The 20943-nt window shown below is 50.9% G+C and overlaps 1 protein-coding gene across 1 annotated transcript in view; it reads right to left on the reverse strand.

Moving 5' to 3' along the window:
* LOC119111287 (uncharacterized protein CG3556-like) overlaps positions 1 to 12240 on the reverse strand; it is a 24340-nt gene extending 12100 nt beyond the window's left edge. The window contains exons 1-2 of the mRNA XM_037235104.1: positions 12046 to 12240; positions 7237 to 7340 (exon numbers count right to left, since the gene is read on the reverse strand). Coding sequence (XP_037090999.1) covers positions 7237 to 7340; positions 12046 to 12197 — 256 coding nt within the window. The 5' untranslated portion in view covers positions 12198 to 12240. The remainder of the gene's footprint in view (positions 1 to 7236; positions 7341 to 12045) is intronic.
* Between the last annotated feature and the right edge of the window lie 8703 nt (positions 12241 to 20943).

Consider the following 20943-nt stretch of genomic DNA (forward strand, 5'->3'; position numbering starts at 1 on the left):
GACCCGTGTTTTTCTGACGTACCCAATGCGCCAAATCCCCGACCTTCCATTGAAATATACGTGATTGATAAGTAATCCATTGCTTTATGTGATCTGTCAAGAGTTCTAGCACCAATGAAACCCCGCGGCCCTAAATTATTATTACCCATACATCAAAGCGTGTCGATGAGACATTATTGGTAGTTTCATTCCGCTTAGAATAAACGGTGGATTTAGTCATGGAAAGATAGGTGTGATATTTCGGCTATTGAGTTTGTAGAGAACCAATGATGATGAATGAATAAACGAGTGAAATGAATTTGTCTTGGTAAAAGGGATAGAGCCGAATAGCACATCTATCTCTTCATTCTGCCTTTTATTCTACGTGGAATAAGGCCCTTAATACCGTCTTATCTACATGCATGATGTTCCGCACAAATGCACCTAACAACTTACCACCATAGCATGTGGGCGGAATGGTGCCGGTGTTAGGCGGGAAAGACTAAATATTTACTCACAAGTTCGCTTACTAGCAACTAGACGTTGCATATTTCCACACATTGGCCCTTGTTTATATTATCAGCTCACAAAATACCTTTTCAATGTCTACCGCAACATTTGTCGAAACCTTTTGGAGCATATGCCAGTTGAACACATCTACTTGTGCAGCATTCAGGCCATCGGAACGGGTGTTACGCAACCCACAGAGGATGGAAATCGGCCGTCTTCGGTACGTGACATACATAAGCAAGTGAGAGAGACCCTAGCTTTTACTCCAATGAGCCTGCCGTCCGATCAGATTAATGTCCGGAGTTGAACCCTTGACGCTCGAGTCTCTCAGTGCAATGCTAATCGATGCGGTTCCTCAAAGCGGCGCAAATGAGGCCCCCAGGCGGGTTCGTACGGTTTGGTGAGCCGTTGATCGTCCGCAAAGCTTCGTCGTTGGAATGATTTTGCGCTCCTTCTCGCTGGAATGGCTTCAGTGTTGCGATAACTTCAAACGGATCGTAATGGCTTAAGGACGGGCTGGGTATCCCAGTCTACGAGCACGGTCCGGGTATAGACGTACGCCTTACCCCAGAATATGCATGCTTAGTGACTTCGAGACCCCATGCGGAAATCATCCCTGCGGGGTTGTTTGCTGCGCTGCGCGGCCAAGATCTGATGTTTCCGGCATATGTGACCGACGACAGAACGGGCTGGATGTCGAATGCATCAGGCGTACCGGGTGTTCTCGCTGGTGCGGTATTCCACGTTCATGCTGGCGGCAGGTATTTGACTGGAGGTCCGGACGGTCCGCGGGTCGAGCCACGCCGAAGCTTAAAGCTTTGGCCGCCGCCGACCACGGCCTTCCCAGCACCAGCGCAGTGCTGAATGATTGATGACGAGGTCGGCCTTCCATCAATAATCCCATACTGTTCATTCATTACGGCTGTGCAATGAAGAATAATGCAGCAGCCAAGCTCAAACTTCTAGGCCTCCAATACGCTACAGAAAGTGGCCGCGTGTTTCCTGCATTTGATGGGGCTTCGCTGATGTGCGGTGTTAGGGTCTTGTCGCATATGTTACAGTTTCCTAGATCTGGAGGACTTTCACCTCAACAAAAATATACAAAGTGCCCACACAGACCACCAAGCAACATTATTCGTGTCGATAACAAATACTCAGCCCAACCACTCTATCCGTAAGGTGAAGTAGGACTCCGGTTCGTTACAATCGCACAAGGTACAAAAGAACCCGTTGTTCCTATTGTCTCGAGCAGCGCTGGCGTCGTGCTTCTGTGCGGGTCACTCTGATCGCTCCACCCCCCCCCCCCCCTTCCTCTGGCGGCTCCCAGCCCAACCGCGAGGACACGTCATTAATCAACCTTCTCATCAGCTGTAGAGCGTTCCTGATAGCTAAAAAGAGGACGCGCATCGCCGGTGAATGGTTCGCTCCAGTTTCCAGGCGCCATTTTTGGCCGAGTCGCTTGCCGACAGTAGCCCTCAGTGCTCTAGCGGTCGTCACGGCGCCGGCCGCGGCTCAGGACCGGGCGAGCAGCGCCGGCCGCGGCTCAGGACCGGGCGAGCAGCGCCGGCCGAGGCTCAGGGCCGGGCGAGCAGCGCCGCCGCGCGGCTCAGGGCCGGGCGAGCGGCGCCGGCCGGGGCTCAGGACCGGGCGAACGGCACCGGGCCGCGGCTCAGGACCGGGCGAGCAGCGCCGGCCGGGGCCAGCAGCGTGCTGCAGCTGGCTCGTGCCGCGGATCCGCTGCTGTAAGCACCCCTCCATCCGTCACGCGCGCCGCCAGCCGTCCGATCCTGAGGCCGCCGCCGTTCAGAGCGACCCGCTTCATTCAGTCGAGAAACGGACCGCGTCCGTCACCAGGAGCACCCATTCATTCGGCGCTCGTGTTCTCACGGCTTCATTTAGCCGGGCCGATGAGGCTGATTCGTCTCGGGCCTCGGGCGGGGACGACGGAAGCGCCGGCCCGCGCCGGCTGACGGGGCCAATGTGTCGGCACCGGCCGCACGGGCGACGGTGGCGCGACACCGGGTCATTTCCCCTCGGGCGACTTATGATGCCGGCCGGCCTGACCGATGACAAAGCAACCGGCCGCGGCGTTCGGCCGCGGCTACGCCAGCTCCATCTGGTGACCAGCGGCCGCGGGCCGATCACACTGACTCATTGGTGTTCGCAAGAGCGGTGGTCAGCCACTTAGTCTCTGGCCAGTGGGTGTAGAGGAGCACAAGCGTCTGGGATGGGCAGAGGCTAACAGGCGACAGTGCCGGCATATGTGGAGGGACGCCTGGGTTAATACACGTGGACGGCCGCGCCGAATCAGCATGGCTGGAACAGACGACTGCCCCAGCAGTGGTGGACACTCGTCTGCGCCGGTACACGTGAACAGACGGCTGTGTTAGCACAGGCGGCATATTTTAGATGTTTGGTGTCTGAGTAGAGGCAGACAGACGGTCTGAGTCGGTAGAGATGGACAGCGTCTGGGGAAGGCAACCTTGGACAGACATCAAAGGCAAGTAGAGGTCTGGGTGGCAGAGCTGGGCAAACGCTCGGGCCGATGTGGTGAGAGGTGGTGAGAGTGCAGGAGGTGAGAGAAGGTGAGAGGTGGGAAAATGTGTATGCCGATACAGGCGGATAGATGTCTAGTGCCAGCGAGAAGACACAGTCGTATGTACGAGGATGCATAGAATGTATTGGAGTTTGAATACCAGATGCGCCGAAATCGCGTGGGTCTTTACAGTCTTTTGTATTTTGTGGGTTTTAACGGTGTTTTAGTGATTGGGGTCACGTATGAGCCGGCCGAGATAAAGAACGGTAGGGGAAGGGAAGGGAGAACACTTCCAAGGGCATACAAAGCTCCACCCCGCCAGTGCGAACTACAGATGAGAGAGACAGCGGCAACGCAGAGGAACATGGAGCCAGCGTTTTTTTTCTGTTGGCATTGACCGAAGGTCAGCATGGATCTATGTAAAATAAATGAGAAAAGCGATATGCTGTCACAATTTTTATTAATGGGAATAGAGCGGTGCAGTGAAGGCTGATTGATAACGGTGCCATTGGTCCGGTCGTCTATCAGGGAGTCTTAGCATGCCAGTTGGGTCTGCAGATAGAAAGGCGTATGTCCAGCAAGAAGTGAACAACAGCCCAACTGCGTGGAGGTCAATGACAACAGTCGTCAGGCCCTGATGCTGTGCGGTACAGTATCAACGGAGGGGGGGGGGAAGGGCAGTCAGCACAGCACAGTGGTGTCAATGTGTGTAGGTGAATGTGGGCACCAAACACTGTGTTGAGTGTGATGATAAGTCATAAACAGCAGAAAAAACAACAACACTCGTCAGGGTTCGCCATCGTGGTTCGACACCAATAGATACTCGTCATCCGCGCATCATCAGACACAGCATGCCTTCATGTAGGCCTATCCCATTGGGTATATCACAACACGGCGAATTGTTTCCTATATATATATATATATATATATATATATATATATATATATATATATATTTGGACTATCGGCCACGCCATATTACACGGGGTTTTGTGAAGCTGTCTCCAACGACGTTAAATTCATACAACGAATACAACATTCCGGTAGAAAAATCTGGAAAGGAGAACTTGTGCAAGATCTTTCAAAGTTTTATCAGATGCTTTAAGCGTATAACTCACTAAGCATTCATAAGCAAGGCTGTTTTAAGCCCCTGAAAATATCGAGTCACCAAAAAAAGTTAACCCTGAAATGTTTCGGTACTATTTATCCATGACCTGCCTGCGTTTATAATCCCTAGGGGTAGAGTCAATATAGTAGTCAATCCCGCGCATGGCGAGCATCTGATGCGCTCACTATGCAGAAAATCAGCTGAAATACCTGGCGTAGAGTGCCACCTTCCCCGACTCTACGAAAGCAACATTCCATTTTTGCGAATCGTGCACTGTATTCAAGAAATGTAATTTTTCTTTCAACACGAGTCTAAGCGGTGCGCCACAATACGGCCCATTCCCTGCGCGCTGCGCAAGCGATCGCCATCCACAGCTCGTCCCATCCCTGTCATGCCATCGCGGTGGCAGGACAGGGATGGGACAGGCTGTGTCCAGCAGGCCGATGCATCGGTGCGCTGGACAGCCTGGCGCCGCGAGGACAGCCATTGCGCGGCGCCACTCAAAGTCCGGACGACAAACAGACCGGTTCAAACAGTGCGAGCGTTTCTCAACGGCTGCAGCGGGCGTGAAGAGGCTTTCCGCGCGGGCGCGTGTGTTCGACGACCCTATACTTAGAGAGAAGATCTACATTTAACAATATTGAGGCGAACAACAGATGTGATGGAAAAAGCTCACTTGCAGCTATCGGTATGATATCAAGTGCAAAGAGCTGTTCCAGACAAACATTTATCTATTAAGTTATATGGTACTCAATGTGTCATGGCTTGATTACGTCGTGGAACGATTTAGGAAGTCAGCGTCGCTGCCAGACAGGCCGTGTCAGAATTGCCACTGGAGCGGACGGGCTGACTCACTTGTTGTAATTCAACTCGCTGCAGGGCGGCTTGTTTGTTGAAGCGCGTTAACTAAGGTGAACGTCGTTAAGTGCGCGTGCTTTGGCTCTAAATTGTGTTCCTGCATATTTGTCCATGATGGCACGACTTCTGCTTGCATTCGCAATCTTGATTATGACGCTATTCTTGTTATTCGATTCCCAGCCTCGTTTCCGCCACAACTAATAGCACTACCCAAATGTTTGCATTATGATTCACAAAAGGCGCATCGTGTTTGAAACTCTCATTTCACGCGTAAAGCTGGCTGAAAATTAACTGTGGTCCGTCGATGTGACATTTCGTGCTGACGCACCAACACGAACAGCACGCACCAACAAGTCCGTTGTTTTATTTGTCTTAATCTTGCACACCATACGACCACTGAGGGGTCGGCATTGATGTGTTGTTTTTGTGATGCCATACTTCCCTGGGTGAATTCAAAATAGGCGGCGCAAAAAGTCCTTACAATATGCTCAGCAACCAGAGGATTGGAAGTTTTCAAAAGGACATAACTGTGAACTGCAAGGAATGGTCTTAAAATGGCTATCCCGGACGAAACTCCATACAAAAGTGGAACAGTCCTTTTAAGAGCAATCAATCCGTGATGAGGTAAAGGCGAAAACGCAACAGATACGCGGAACAACCTATTATCTATGCCGTGATGAACGTTGCTCTGTATTTGATATTACAGTTTAGGCCAGGCTATACGCCCATGAGCAAAATGAAGTCCATGAAAGCTATAGTCCATGAAGTCCATGAAAGCTATGTCATAGCTATAGTGAGGCTCGTTGAAATGGAACAATATCCGCAAAATGTTGCTGATAACCTCTTTGTTCCATGGTGCGGGCATAAATTAGATTAAGCAAGTGCATTTTTTTCAAACTCGATTGCTCAAGTTGGGGCAACGGTGGGAGGTGTGGCCGGCGGCCCAAACAAAGCGCTAACATTGGACGCAAAGCCGTTTACTGCTTCATCCGCCAGTGGGAGGACCGAGGCAGATAACCAGGGGCCGACTATCATTAAAAATCACTTTAAGGCCTCTATTTGCAATCTATTCAAAGGTAGTGCAGGTAACGATCTAACAACTATTCTAACAATGATAAACCTGATAACTCTTCTAATGCCTAACCCCGATCTGTCTGACATTCTTGATGATTTGGGATACAATCGACATATGCCATGGATGCATGACATTCATTGGCATGGCAAAGGTAGCGATAAAATGGCTATTCTTGACGTTTTGTAAAACAAAATTCCTGGCTAGCGGAAAGCTTTGAGCATTGTTTTGACGTTCTAGAAACATTATACTGCTAGTGCTACGAGATCTCTTGTTGCAAACAAGTCTTTAATACGACAGTGCAGATCCGCCTGGATTCTCCGGGACGGATCTCCCCACCATAGGTGGCTAACAGCCAACTTCATTACACTGCCACGTGCTCTTCTCGTTCCTCACCATGACATCGGCAGATTTGTCGGACGGCTCAGGATACTCCCAGCGTAATAGCACAATCAACGATGGCAAATGCTGGTGTCGGGGCCTAGCGCCGTCCGTGCGACACCGGCAACGGCATCTGCGGGCCCGGCGCCGGCGAGGAGCCAGCTCGAGCCTGCCCATCGCCTCTCGGCGCCGGCGAGAAGCCAGCCCGGCCCGATCCACCGCCTCTCGACGCCGGTGAAAAGCAACCCGAGCCTGCCCGCCGCCCTGCGTCCGTCGGCGAGAAGCCAGTCCAGCCCCTTCCGCTGAGGGAATCCGGCTTGACCCTGCCCGCCGCCCTGCGCCCGTCGGCGAGAAGCCAGTCCAGCCCCTTCCGCCGAGGGAATCCGGCTTGACCCTGCCCGCCGCCCTGCGCCCGTCGACGAGAAGCCAGCCCAGCCCTTTCCGCCGGGGAATCCGGCTTGACCCTACGCGCCGTCCTGCGTCCGTCGACGAGAAGCCAGCCCAGCCCCTTCCGCCGGGGGAATCCGGCTTGACCCTGCCCGCCGCCCTGCGCCCGTCGACGAGAAGCCAGCCCAGCCCCTTCCGCCGGGGGAATCCGGCTTGACCCTGCCCGCCGCCCTGCGCCCGTCGACGAGAAGCCAGCCCAGCCCCTTCCGCTGAGGGAATCCGGCTTGACCCTGCCCGCCGCCCTGCGCCCGTCGACGAGAAGCCAGCCCAACCCCTTCCGCCGGGGGAATCCGGCTTGACCCTGCCCGCCGCCCCTCGGCCGCCGGTGTCGGCTCAGCAACTCACCTGTTAGGTCTCGGCCGTGGAAGTTGCGCACATCGAGGCATAGGCTCGAGAAGGCCAGCACGTACTCGGCGATCCGGCCCGTTGTCAGAGGGTAGTCCTTACGCCTGAGAACGTGCAATGCTCGGCTGTGATGAAAGCGCAGTCTTTGCGCCGCTTGAAAGGAGGCGGTGTTAGCGGGGTTGGTAGCCTAGCCAGTCTCGTCGCCGCTCGAGGAAAAGGACACAGCGACAGTGCTGTTAGCACGCAGAAAAGATCTGTAAGAGACTAATGGCGCCAAATGATGCCGTAATTGTTGCGAAGACGGTTTTTTTGAGAATGCGTGGCTTTCATTTACGTGCACCGAAGTCGTACAGGACATGAAGGAGCGCAAAATATGAAACTGAGACCCTGAAAACACAATGTTTCCGTTTATGTTTTAATAGCACTAGGACCTTGCTTTAAGCAAGTGGTTGAGGGGGGGGGGGGGGCGAGCCATAACTTAAACTTCCTATTCTCAACGATCTTATCCCACTTCTAGCATTAGTTATTTGCAAGATCCAACATTGTGCCATCTATGGAATCAGCAAATGCATAGCGACATTCGCGGTCACTGTGGTGATGTAATGCTCGGGGGAGGTATACCATGTGTGATGTCGAAATTATCCTTCATTATTTACTGTTCCAGCCCACAATATGAGAGGCCCCCGAAAACAGCACTACGACAAAACGCAGCACTAAGTTGGAGGAAAAGGAGACAGGGTCGTCACAAATTAATACCAATAGATTTCCCTGCTCTAAACTTCAATTCTTGTCCTAATCTCCTTAATATAAAGTGATATATTACTAAACCCATCCATTCCCTTTGTTGCCTTGGCGATTTAGCGCCTCGTTTCCTTTGCTTCCTCAATTAAGCAATGCAATAACACAGTTCAGCGGTGAACCAACTGCGCGGAAGGCGACTGTTTAAACTTTGATGTCTAAGTGCAGCGAATCAGCAATAGTAAGCAATAAGCTACTCCGAAACGTGTCACCAGGCCGACGGGAAAGAAATCGCCAATGACACCGTGAAAGCAAGGCTCCATGTACGGTGCGAAACCGGTCATATATCTGCCGGTGGGAATTGCTGCGCTCCGGGGTCCTAAGACTTGCGATGCTTCAGTCCATACTTCTTGATGATCAAAAGCATCGATAGCGCAGTAACAAGAACCGCATTCAGACCAGTAACGTATTCATAAGTTCTCCATCGCTGAACCAATACCAATGAGACCCAGGATCAAACTCGCATTACATTTGTATAGCTTCGTTCCACTGACGACGTTCCATTTCGATTCTCTTTAAATTCTGGCAAGGGCCTCGAAGCCTTCAAGTGGATGACAGACTACATTCCCGTATGGTGTTGCCAATGGCGAAACAGCATAAAGAGGCCCTTGTTCATCATGCAGATGAACGGAAACATTTTGTTTCGGAAAATAATCGGTGCACGGTGTCGGTGCAATATTTGGACGTAAGCAGAACAGTGTGGGCGAGCGCTGTTGGCTTGACTCATTTCGATTCAATGCCTCTACGGAGGGAAACATTAAAAGCACCCGTGTCCACATAGGAAGCGAATTTTTCTATGCCAAAATCAAGGGGTCTTGACAGCAAAAGTTACGCAGAGTAAATTTCCGCCGCCATTGCCGCCCACCGTGTCATTGCTGAATACTACCTGGCCCACTGCAGCCTCGCACCAGTCCTCTAACTTCGTTTCAAGCTACATTTGCTTTCGGCTTGGGACGACGTTTAGTTTGTTCACAACAATGGAGTAGTTTGGAAGTCCCAATATGTCTCTACCGTGTCAGAGAGCGCTGGAAAAACATCGTAATAGAAACATTAAATATTACCGACTTCTTGGCGCTCCCTTCAGCACCACCCATGCTTAGAAATTCAATCCCGGTCCAATCAAATTCTTTGAAAGGAGTATAGAACGACTGGAAATACCTCGGTCTTGGAGACGATCGAGTGGAGGTGTGGAAGGAAACGGGTACCACCTCTCGGTCAAATACAAGGTCAGATATTTCAATAGTAGCCGCAAGTGACAGCCAATTCGCGAAACAAATTTGATGCCATGTTGAATTTGAAATTCACTATCAACCAATCATCTAGCTTTCGTCAATCTCCACAATATAGTGCTTCGATGAGTTCAGTTGTGCATTGATGCAGCTTGCTCGAGCATAGGTGTGCTTATGCCTTTGCATAATTACTAAAATACAACTAAAATAACCAAAACCGCTGACATAAGGTAAATAATTTAAAATATAAAATCACGCTTTTGATAGTCGTGGTCATAATTAATCAGCATGACAGCCACTCCACGTGCTGTAGCTACCATGGCTCCGGGGAAGTGACGTGACGAGAGGGCACTGAGACCGTCGGCGGCTCTCACGCGATCAAAGGCAACTGCTTTACTAACAGCCAGTCAAACATGATAAAGCAGGCAACACTCGGCAGTCACGCGTCAACCCCGCCGACAGCCGACAAGCACGATGCCAGCCTGTAGCCAAGCGTTGGACGTTCACCACTTACACCTTTCAGGTACGATCATGTACGGTTTTACTGTTCGCTCCCCGGGGCGAAGATAAGCGAGCACCAGTGATGGCGGCAACGACTGGCGTCGATCACCGTCGCTGCCGGCCACCCGCGTTGCCTACCCCTATACACGGAGAGGCATCGGGCGGGCTGCAACTCGGGGTCTGTGCTGTGAATGTTGACAGCCTTTTACGCTACGCGCATGTGCAGCGCATGTGCGAGTTACGGGTTATGACACGTTACAAGTGCGTGCCGGCATGCTCCTGGCAAGATTATGTTTGCTTTCCAGTTGAATATTGTCCCCCTTTTAGAGAACGCTGTTTGCTGTTCTTCGCACAGATTTTGCTTGAAGTGTTTCAAGATAAAAATCAGACGGTCTCGGGTCTGGGGAAGAAGGAAATCATCCGCATCACGGCGCCGACCCAGCACCCGCTCTCTAAAAAACCGTCCTGTAACGCACACTCGGATGCCTTAGACTGAGCGGAGTGGTGCCCAGTTTTTTTCGACGCTACTCGAGTAGCAAGGATGAATAAATCACATGAGATTGTGGAAGCCAGCAAGCAGTTCTACACCTTGCCATTGCTAGACAATTCAAAAACTTCATCAAATCCGAACGTGGGAGCAACAGGGTTTTGGAAAACGAGGCTCTTTTTGGGGACAAGCCGACATGTTAGCCCAGAACATTGATTAATTACGTATTTATTTATAACATGACAGTGGGAGCTTCACATCAGCGCAGCTATACAACACGTGGTAGTGACGCTCACAATGAGCTTAACAGACAGGCGATCTACACGGCTTCTGTGGGGCCGCTGGACTGGGACGGCAATGGCCAGTGACTCCCGATTGACTGGGTAGGGCACGCTGAACTCGTTGCTGGTCGGATCCGAGAGCGACCTTGGACGGCAGCTGTTCATCTACTGGCACACGGGGGCGATGCTGCATGGCTGCACAGCCCACGGGTCCGGGTCGTGTTATGTAAGGACCCCTGTCGGGAGCGCGTGGGGTGCGAGTTCCGTCCGTGTGCTTACACGAGGCCGGGCCTCCGCAGGCCCTCAGTACTCTACGGATGGTCTGCGATCCGTCACGGTGAGCTCATGTTCGCGGTGTCGGATGTCACCGGTGCATGTCAACAGCCGTGTTCCTTGCAACAGACTCCCATCAGAGGCGCGGTGACGCACGTCGGGGTAAGCAGGGAAAATGATCAAATTATTATGCGCCAAGGGGTGTGTAATCCTTGATCAACTACCCATGGGCACGTGGCCACACATATATATATATATATATATATATATATATATATATATATATATACATATCTCTCTCTCTCTCTCTCTCTCCTCTCTCTCCTTCTCTCTCTCTCTCTCTCTCTCTCTCTTTCTCTCTTTCTCTTCCTCTCTCTTCTCTCTCTCTATCTCTATCTCTCTCTATCTCTCTATCTCTCCCTCTCCCTCTCCCCCTTCTCCCTCTCCCCTTCTCCATCTCCCTCCTCCCTCTCCCTCTCCCTCTCCCTCTCCATTCTCCCTCTCCCTCTCCCTCTCTCCCTCTCCCTCTCCCCTCTCCCTCCCTCTCTCTCTCTCTCTCTCTCCTCCTCTCTCTCTCTACGGACCGAACTCGCACCCCCACGCGCTCCCGACAGGAGTTCTTACATAACACGACCCGGACCCGTGGGCTGTTGGTATATATATATATATATATATATATATATATATATATATATATATTGGAACATGCAGTGCTTCCAGAAGGCTTGAGGTGTTCGTCAGTAGTTGAACAAGACGATGTTGTGCGATGCTTGAACGGTGTAGACGCGACTTTGTCCCCGTCTGTGAGAAGCGTGACCTTTTCTCGCACAGTTCGATGCATAAGCAAGTACTAGCAGCATAGCCATGAATTTGTCATGACCTTTGGCCGCCCTCCACCGCCAGCCAATTTGAATTTGAAAACCTTCGGGTACGCTTCACAACGCCCCACCTGATAGCTGTCAGTGGCAACCCGTCCACTTTGCATTTCAGCTGTTTTTGCAGTAAATATCACTACCTCCTAATTCACTGACAAATACTACGAACACAGGTGATGTAAGTACATCATTTCCAACGGGCATTTGACCTGTTCCATCGCGTGGTACCTCACGACGCTGAGGTCAGGCCTCCGACTAGGTCATGGGAGCCTGACCTCGGCTACGGTCAGCAGAGACGTGCCGTCGGTCCACACCCGAAGACGGGGTCGTCCACACCACTCCGCGACCGTAGTGGGCGCTCTTACCCCCACATGTCCACCAGGAAGTGGATCTGGAGCTGCTTGAGCGTGAGCTGGCGCTCGACTCCGGTGAGGGCGCTGGAGTTGGCCAGGGAGACGGCGATCACAGCCTTGGCCGTCTCCGAGTCCCAGCCGCCGTCCGCCCGACGCTGCGACATGACCCAGGAGAGAGCTGCAGACGCCGCCTCCGACGCCGTCCGGCCATCTGGCGGGCAACAGAGCAGTTCCGTTAACTTTGCAGCAGTGCGGCAAATTCGTCTCGGCAAAAGGTGTCATGGACACCGAGACATTTTCGTTAAAACTCCGAACAAGACCAAAATCATTGGAATCCAAATTTATTCATGCATGGAAATCAGAAATTACGAAAAGACATCAAAACTGCGAAGCCACGTAGTCCGTAAAGGTGTCACTTTTCACCAAACATACTGAATTGGGTAACACTCGTTTTTTAAAGATTTAATCAAGCCTTTTGAAAAGATGGATTTCTTGGATCAGAGCTTACGCTACACAGTTGCTTGTTGTGTGATCCCTGACCCATACCACCCGATAGCGCGATTCCATGCCAACTTTCTAGAATTCGTTTGAGGTGTGGGCCGATGAGATGGACCTGTCTCGCCACAGCATCCGATATCTAACCGGTTTCGGTAGCTTTAAGTTGCGTTCTTGACATCAGAACTACTTTGTTGTAAAAGTTTGACGGTTAACACTTGACAACGAATGGACATCAGATTGCATCAGTACTAGCTTTGAAGTATATATTTTAGCAACAGCGAGGCACAACGCGGATCTCAAGAAATCAGCTTGCTGATACGTAACCTTCATCGATGCCAAACACACAATAATCGTCTTGGGAATTGGGTTGGGCAGCGTCGCTTACGTTATTTATGCTTCGAAATGGTTTGTGTATTCGTTGCAACGAGCATGAAAGAAGAAAAAGTTGGTCAGCGGACTGATCCCGCTGGTAACGTTTCCTGTCCTTATGCTCGGTATGTGCCATCGAAACATTTCGGCTGAACCGCCTGTGTTTCGGACAGCCTTAAGGTAGCATCGGTAGCATTAGCGTCGTGGTAGGCAGCATCATTTAGGTAGTATTAGCACCGTGCATTGGATGTTGGGGACGTGAGAGCTTGTTGGGATGGAATGTTCGTAACTTTTTTGTAATGTCCTGGACTTTGATCTTCGCGGTAAGTAGTTCCCAGCCGTATTCTGGTTAGCGCATGAAAGCTTGGACCCTAAGCTGATTGCCTTTTGCCCCCAAATGTACCGCACATTACAATGCATTTTCTGTCTTCATCCAGGTTCTATCTCGTGAAAAACCCAACCACCATTCACAGCCTAGCCCTGACATCGGCGAACTTGACATGTCAAACATGTCAGGCACCGTTAGCTTACCGCTCATGTGCAGACAGGTATCGACCTTCCATATTCCAGCAGGTGCTGTTCAAGCGACACTACCAAGCAAACATTAATATGTTGGAAATATTCGACGGTTCAAGCTGTGGTCCTGTCATGCGTGCTGCTATGTCATGCACAGGTGACATGCTATGCATACACAGCCTGTAATCTGTGCTATCATGTCATAGATCGTAGAAAAACCAGGAGCTCAATGTCTTTTCTTTCTATCAAGCGCATCTAAAACACCTGCTGCGTACCATGTGGTACAAATTAGCATGATGGGCTCAGGTGCCTGGTGTGCGTGGTGTGTTCATCAACGTTCTTTTAAGTTTCCTCTGCCCGTTATTTCCTTATTTTTCCGATGTGCATTGGGAGGGGATCAGTGAAGCATTGGCAAACTGCGCCTGCCTAAACTCTCATACTAGTACTGTGCATAGGCAACAGTCGGCTCAGCTTCAAGCGCGGTCAGTTCGCCTCACAGGCGAGCGGTGTAGTGGCACCGCCAGCCCCAACGACCCTGAAATATGCTGTAAAATTGGCCCATGTGCCGCGCTTGGTCGGCAACGGTTCCAGTTTCACGCGAGGACAAGCCTCAAGCTAATGAAGCAGGGTTCACAAAAGGTCAGAGGTCCGGCTGGAGCCCAATGCGTTCATATGAAGAGCGGTCCATGCAGCGCGGAACATTTTACACGAACAGCATGACTTCAGCGCGCTGCTCGGAGGCTTCCATAATCAACTCAGCACCATGTGGATTCAGAGGTCACATTCACACAATGGAAATACTTTATGCAGTTTATGTTTCAAGGCATGAGACAGCAGAATGTCTGCACAGTGAGCACTCCATCTCTGGGCTGCTGCCCAGCATGCGCGTACACGTGTGGCTTGGTAAACACTTAAATTCTGCATCAAATCGTGTGCGGTTGTAGTGTAGTATAAACCTGATCTTTACCATTCTTTTCCTTATAACGTGATCGTCCCACCTTATTGTTTCACTTGGTAATCATAAGCGCAGTTGTGAATAGTTCATGCTTGTCCAAAACCACTGTCTGCTCTCCAACGTCGTTTAAGCAGTACCTTTTGACATATATTTATGCGTCGATAACTCTCCATAAGGATAACAACTCTGACCCCGCGCGTCGAAAAACCAAGAGATGAACGCCTTTTCCTGCGCACATCAGGTCTGTTAGTCCCTTTTACCTGGTCTCGCATCGGGCAGCGACAGTCAACATCGCTTTAGCTATCAGTTGCCTATGATCTGACACCTATGTCTTCCGGACGATCTGTTCTCGCCGATGGCAATGTGTTTTGGAAGTAACTCGGGACGGAAAGGGAGAGATAAATCGACGTCAGGGACGGGCCCTAATGAAATATGAACCTCGGTGTTCCAGAAATCTCCGAATGCCACGAATCGATCGTCTGGGAACTTTCACATCCCATTTTCAAACGAAATTGCATTCATCAGCGGATAATTACAACCAAATGGAGGCTCCGGGTGGTATTGGTTCGTGGTAATTCTACGTCGCCGCTAGGATTCGGGCGCGCCGACTAACCGGCCGACGGTCAGCCGCCGTCACCCGCGGCGGGCCGCGTCCGTTGCCATGCGGGCAAGGATCTCCGATAGCTGCCCCTCCCTCCCCCCCCCCCCCCGCCCACAGCCGGCTGATCTCACTTGAACGGGTGTGCGGGGCCGACGGCGGGACGGCGACGTGTTAATGAGCTCCGGCGCGTCGACCGTCGGCAACGGAGCGCCGGCCGCCGCCGCCTGCGCCGCCCGGCTCGGGACCCGGCTTTATCGGGCCGAGGGGGGACTGTAGGCTTCCTCTAACAGCTGGACAGCGAACAGATGTGCTGGCTCCGCTGGGGCTCATAATTTCCACCGCTAACTGAATGGTCCAATTAATCCCGGGACGACCCGGAGCACCATCCCCCGACGACTGTGATGTCGGGCCCGGGTCCGACTGCAGGGACTGTAGCTCTCGGCTGTCCGAACCTCAGCTATATGATTATAAAATAAGGGGAGGAAATAGCACCAAGCGCGTCACGCCTGGGGCAACACCCTCAGGAGAAGGCCTTATTATATATTATCGGGAACAGATTCCATTTGGAAGGCTTATTCTGGCCCGGTGAGACCCTCACGCTTTCTAAAAGTTAACATATAGGTTTGGGAGATATTTGATTTTCAGTTGAGAGGTCAGTGCAGGTATGTCTGTAATTTTGTACCACACCATGATGCAAAACTAACGTCATGCAAGTCTGAAAAAAGATCAAATGCTACAACAACCGTTTCCACGGAGGATTACGGCGCGCAACTTTTCAAAACCGTTTAAAAAGTTTCCCAACATTTGGTTATAAGCGACACAACTTTTACGAGCAATTTGCCGCCTGAAATGCTTGAAGAGATTTAAAAACATGTCGGCAAAGTCGGATATGTTGATCAAACTGCGATTTACTGTAAACAGACAGACCGCAACCTGCCACGGTAGTTATGATGTCAGGCATCCTCCCACCGAAACTTTTGAAACTGTGAAGAGATCCGGTGCATAATGGACAGAGACGCCACAATACAGACCTCCTGCTCTTTGTATGCGTCCATGTTCACAAGTATGCAGCACTTAGAGGCTACATACCAAAGCATTTTGCACGATGAGTGATCCTTCAATTCGATGATCCTCAATGCAGGCCTTGCTACGCTCGACGCCGATTTAAGCATAATAGTACGGCCAGCATTCAACGCCTCAACCTGATTCCCACCGTTGCCAGCCTGGCATTATCCTAGAATCTGAGAGAAACCAAAAGGCATAGACTTAAGAAACACATGTGCATAAAGGTCTCGTTTCGGAATCGCATTTTTCTGGGTTCGATAAACATGGTGCACAATGAATAGTGCTATCTTTTCCGATCCGATCCAGCCTAGCTATTAAATTTTAGTGGAATTCCATGAGAACAATGATATTCTTGCTCAGAAATTGATACATACTGAAGCTTGTGAACCAATTTTTGATAATATTTGGAAGTCTTTTAACACATTAATGCGTATGGAAAACGTCTAATAATTAGCTATATGGAACATGAATGTCTGACAAAACATAAAATAAGTCATAATTCTGAATAAAAAATAGGTTCTTACATTTGCATACCTGATTCTACGTATGCACCTATCGGTATCTACTTCGATCATAATCCGCACGGCAGCACAGAGTTATCCGGCATCCCTCGATTCAAATCGCTTAGAGACTGATCAGATTTACAGTCACCAGTTTTCAAGCAGTTCTACTCGTGAATCGGCGAAAGAGCACTATATCAGTGAGCTTCTCTCCGTTAAAGTATCTACATGATCACAATTGGGTACTTTCACATAGGCTATCGCCTTTGCCCTTTTTACACCCCTCAAGGCCATCTTGCTGGTTATTATGCTAAGACATAACAATTACCCGATACGAGTGAATTTCCACCACTGGTCATCCATCGGTAGTCGTTTTCATTTCTAGACATTCATTTTTGCGTTCAGATGCAGAATGTCCATCAGGTTCCATCAGTCGCAAGCGTGTTGTCGAGTGACTGCGGACATATGCCACGGTTTGGGCCCTGGCGAACAGGCGCACGGCAGAAACACCATTTCCAGTATTTCAAAGCATCTCACCACACGGGAACAGCTTAGCCTTCCGTCAATACCAAGTAATTTGAGCCGGTGATATTTGTGTGGCGTGAAAATTACCTCAGTTAGAAGGCGTTATTTTTTGCTACAAGTGCCAGCGACCAAAAATCTAGAACCGACTGACCGTTCCAGTGCGCTAATTCGCACCACCCGTACATTTTCAAGATCGCAAGATTGATGGCTGTTCTTATGCACGCATACGCACATCAAGAAATGCTACTTCTGTGGTGCCACAATCCATCATTCGCCTACAGTCATCAACAAGCAGTTATGAAATAAATCCAAGCCTGATTGGAGACTCATTAGTTTCCATGCTCATTTTGTTACTTCTCCCTCTTTCTTCCTCCCCACCTCTCTATCCATCTGCTTCGTCTCCCTCTCTTTTTCTTTTTCAAGAGCTTCCAATCTCCCATTTTCTTTTATTTCTGTCTCCCTTGGTTTGGTTCCGCCGGTGCTTTGTTCAATAACTGATATTAACTGTGTCCAATCGGCACAGAGGCAGACAAGTTACCCTTCGTCGTCTCCCGGCGCCCTATTGCGGTTTCCAGACTCTGCGTCACGCTTAATACAGCAAAACGGTATGCTGCCCATAGGCGTCTCTTACTTCATTCGTGCAAATTAAAGTCAATGAGTGGTGGCTATCTATAATTATACCATAACTGTCACTGCCTGTTTTGGCCGCAAATGGTATTAGTTCATAATTGGCTGTGGTTCCATTTCTAAGGTAACGACCGCTGCTGTCCGCCCCCCCTCCCCTCCATCCCCACCTCTCAACCCCCTGCCCATCTGTAAGTTACAGGCCCCTGGTTCTCCGGAACGGGCCGTCGTGTGCGTGGAGGGTGCAGGCCCAAAATCCATTGACTGGTATAGACCGGTCAACGCCGCAATGTAACAGCATCTCAGTCGAAAAGGTCCCCCTCCGCTCTTCTTGAGGGTCGTATTATTTGCCTATTGCAGCACCTGCGCCTACCGGGGTCAGGAAACCGAGATGGGTGAACATCCCACAAGCTCCGGGCAGTGCGGCCGCTGACTGAGCAGATACTAGGGTCAATTCAGGCGCTATCACAGGGACGCGGGCGGCGACAGCGTGGTCGCTGACTGGGCGGATACTGGGGCTAATCTAGACCTATCACAGGCACGCGGGCGGCGGCAGCGTTGGCCGGATACTGGTGGTCAATCAGGCACTATCACAGGCAACGTGGCGGTGGCCGTGTGGCCGCTGACTGGGCGGACACTGGGGTGTAATCCAGACGTAATCACAGGCACGCGGGCGGCGACAGCGTGGGCGCTGACTGGGTGGATACTGGGGGTCAGTCCTGGCGCTATCACAGGCACACAGACTCGGACAATGTGCTCGTTCGCCGGGCGGGCACGGGCTCCGGCACAAGGCCATTTGCCTGTGCCCCACCGCCGAGAGCAGGCGAGCTCCCTGGCCTCTGGGGGCTCCGGAAGAAATCGTTAGAAGGAGAGCCCAGAGAGGCCCAAACACACAAGGTTCGCTACGCCATTCCCGCACCGCCTCCCGTAGATAGATGAACTCAATGGTGGCTGCAACGGCGCCGTTTGTTCTGTCTGGCAGGTCGTGTTGCTTTAGCGCCGGGGCGCAGAAGCTCGGTTGCATGCATCCATTCTGCGCTCCGCTTCGTAGAACCGAGAAAATATCGTAGAAAAAGGAAACATGCGATATGTATGTGGCTATTACAGCGGGCTTACCTCCGGCAAGAATGGCCAACGGTCATTCTCGTCCAACGGTCCAGGCGTGCTGCCTACCGTTGTCGCCAATGGACCATTGAGCGTTTTTTAAAAGGGGGGCTCGAGCGGAGCCTGACTAAATGCTGGCAAGTGGCGCTCCGGAATGAGCTGTTAAATCGCCATGCCAGAAAACAAATGCTTGGTAGTTGGCCTCAGTTGGTTTTTTTCCATGGAAGGAAGTGTGATGTTTGCATTTATACACAATACGCCACAATACGACAACGCCAATCAACGTCATCCCAATGTCCTGTCATGTCACATGTCAGTGTAACATAAAGAATTCGGCGCTGTTCCACCCCACTGTTCCATTAAATCTCAGGGCATGGAATGTGACAACTACTGCAGCCTCCAGGCAGCTTGCCTGCCTCGTCAGCGGCTGGGGACGATCGTCTGCTTTCCCGTGGACGGGGCAGGCGTCTGCCCGCCGGCCGTCCGCCCGCCGGGCAGTGCGCCTGCCGCCCCGCTGCCATGAACGAGCCCGACCGAGGCCGGGCGGCACAGGTCGCGCCTGTGGACGGCGAGGGCGTGGTCGGCCGTCGAGCCTCCGATATCGACCGCAGCTGACCTGTCCAGCGACGGGCACCTGCTGTCCCGCGCCACGTGGTCCGAGGCCGCGTGCAGCGGCCGCCGCCGTGCTCCTTCACTCGTATCGATCAGCTGACATGAAGCCAATGGTATGCCCTTTGAAGACGGGACAGCGGCGGTTGGAAACGAGGAGCTGTTTTCAGGCAGATGATGCAACCGCCAGGCACCATTGGACGCCGACAAAGACATTTAACCGTTGGTCGCCTGACGTGACTTCTGTATTATACCGGCCCCAACGAATGGGGCCTGACAGCCCACCCCCTCCAATTGAAACTGCCTTTGGACCAGGACAGATAGAGCATCATGATAAAAAAGTAGTGCGTCACTCGTAATCTAAGCTATCTAGATAGGTTATTTTTGCCTCAGTTCAATAACTGACCTTCCATTTGATGAAAATAATCGTAGCGGTAATGTCGGAAATGGAAATAAGTGTTCTTGCCGGTAGGATTTACAAACATGAAAGCAAAACGTAACTTTCGTAAGCACCTCTGATGTCTGATAGATCCATATGTTACACTGGGATAAGAGGATGTCAGATCATGAGAACTTTACCACGGTGAAATGTCCTTGGAGTAAACAATATTTGTCCCAACTATCCGTAGTTGCCATGGACAAGGTGAGGTGGTAGAGAAACGGCCAAGGTACTTGTCGTCTTCTAAGCTGTCAAAGCGTCCCTTTTCCTTTTTTTAGTAAATTTTGCGACCTCTGAGGTCCAGCTAGATCGCTGGGATCACGCAAGCTATGTATTGTAAAACAGTATGCGCGAGGCTATTTGCGCGACGATCGTCGGACAAGCGCAGTTTAAATTCAGATAAAATTTCAGATCGGAATTATTTGGAGATGATGCATTTCAACTGTGGCAGATCACAATCAAACTTGCAAACGAGCCTTTATGTGTCGTATGATAGCCATCCACATTGCAAGGACGAGATAACGGCACAAAAACGTATACAGGAGATATGCCTGTTCCAGCGAGGTAACAGGGTCTTACATGTATGCCAGTATAATCAGCATGCAGATGTTCGCAGTGAAGACCAGGACCAGGCAAAGACGCTCGAAATGCATAGGACTCATGTTGCAACTGCTTGATTCCCAGGGGGATGTGGACTTCAAATGCTGCACTCAGGCGCCAATAATTTAACGTCATGCCCTTGTTTTAGCTTTGGTAGGTCAGTGTTGCTTGCAATTAAGTACTCGTAAGCAAATTTATTTGAAAAACGGAAAAAGACCAACAAAGCACGTCCGCACTAACCGCGGCGATATTTCTGTTTTACATGTCCCCGGCCTACCACGCCCTGGACCTGATAAATTCAGTAAAATGCTCTGACCACGACGCTCATCAACAATAATTTCGATGGATGCGGATAATTGCAATACCCTTACACCCTCAGTTCTAATAATAAAACACATAGTAGCACATCCAAACTGTCAATGCCTGAAATGCATCTTTGATTTGGAAAGAACTGTAACTGACTTGAGCTCTACAAGGAACTTATAAGTCTTGACCTGCTTGGAAA

The sequence above is a fragment of the Pollicipes pollicipes genome, unplaced genomic scaffold, assembly GCF_011947565.3.
Source record: "Pollicipes pollicipes isolate AB1234 unplaced genomic scaffold, Ppol_2.1 Scaffold_7261;HRSCAF=8764_pilon_pilon_pilon, whole genome shotgun sequence".
NCBI classification, from domain to species: Eukaryota; Metazoa; Arthropoda; class Thecostraca; order Pollicipedomorpha; family Pollicipedidae; genus Pollicipes; species Pollicipes pollicipes.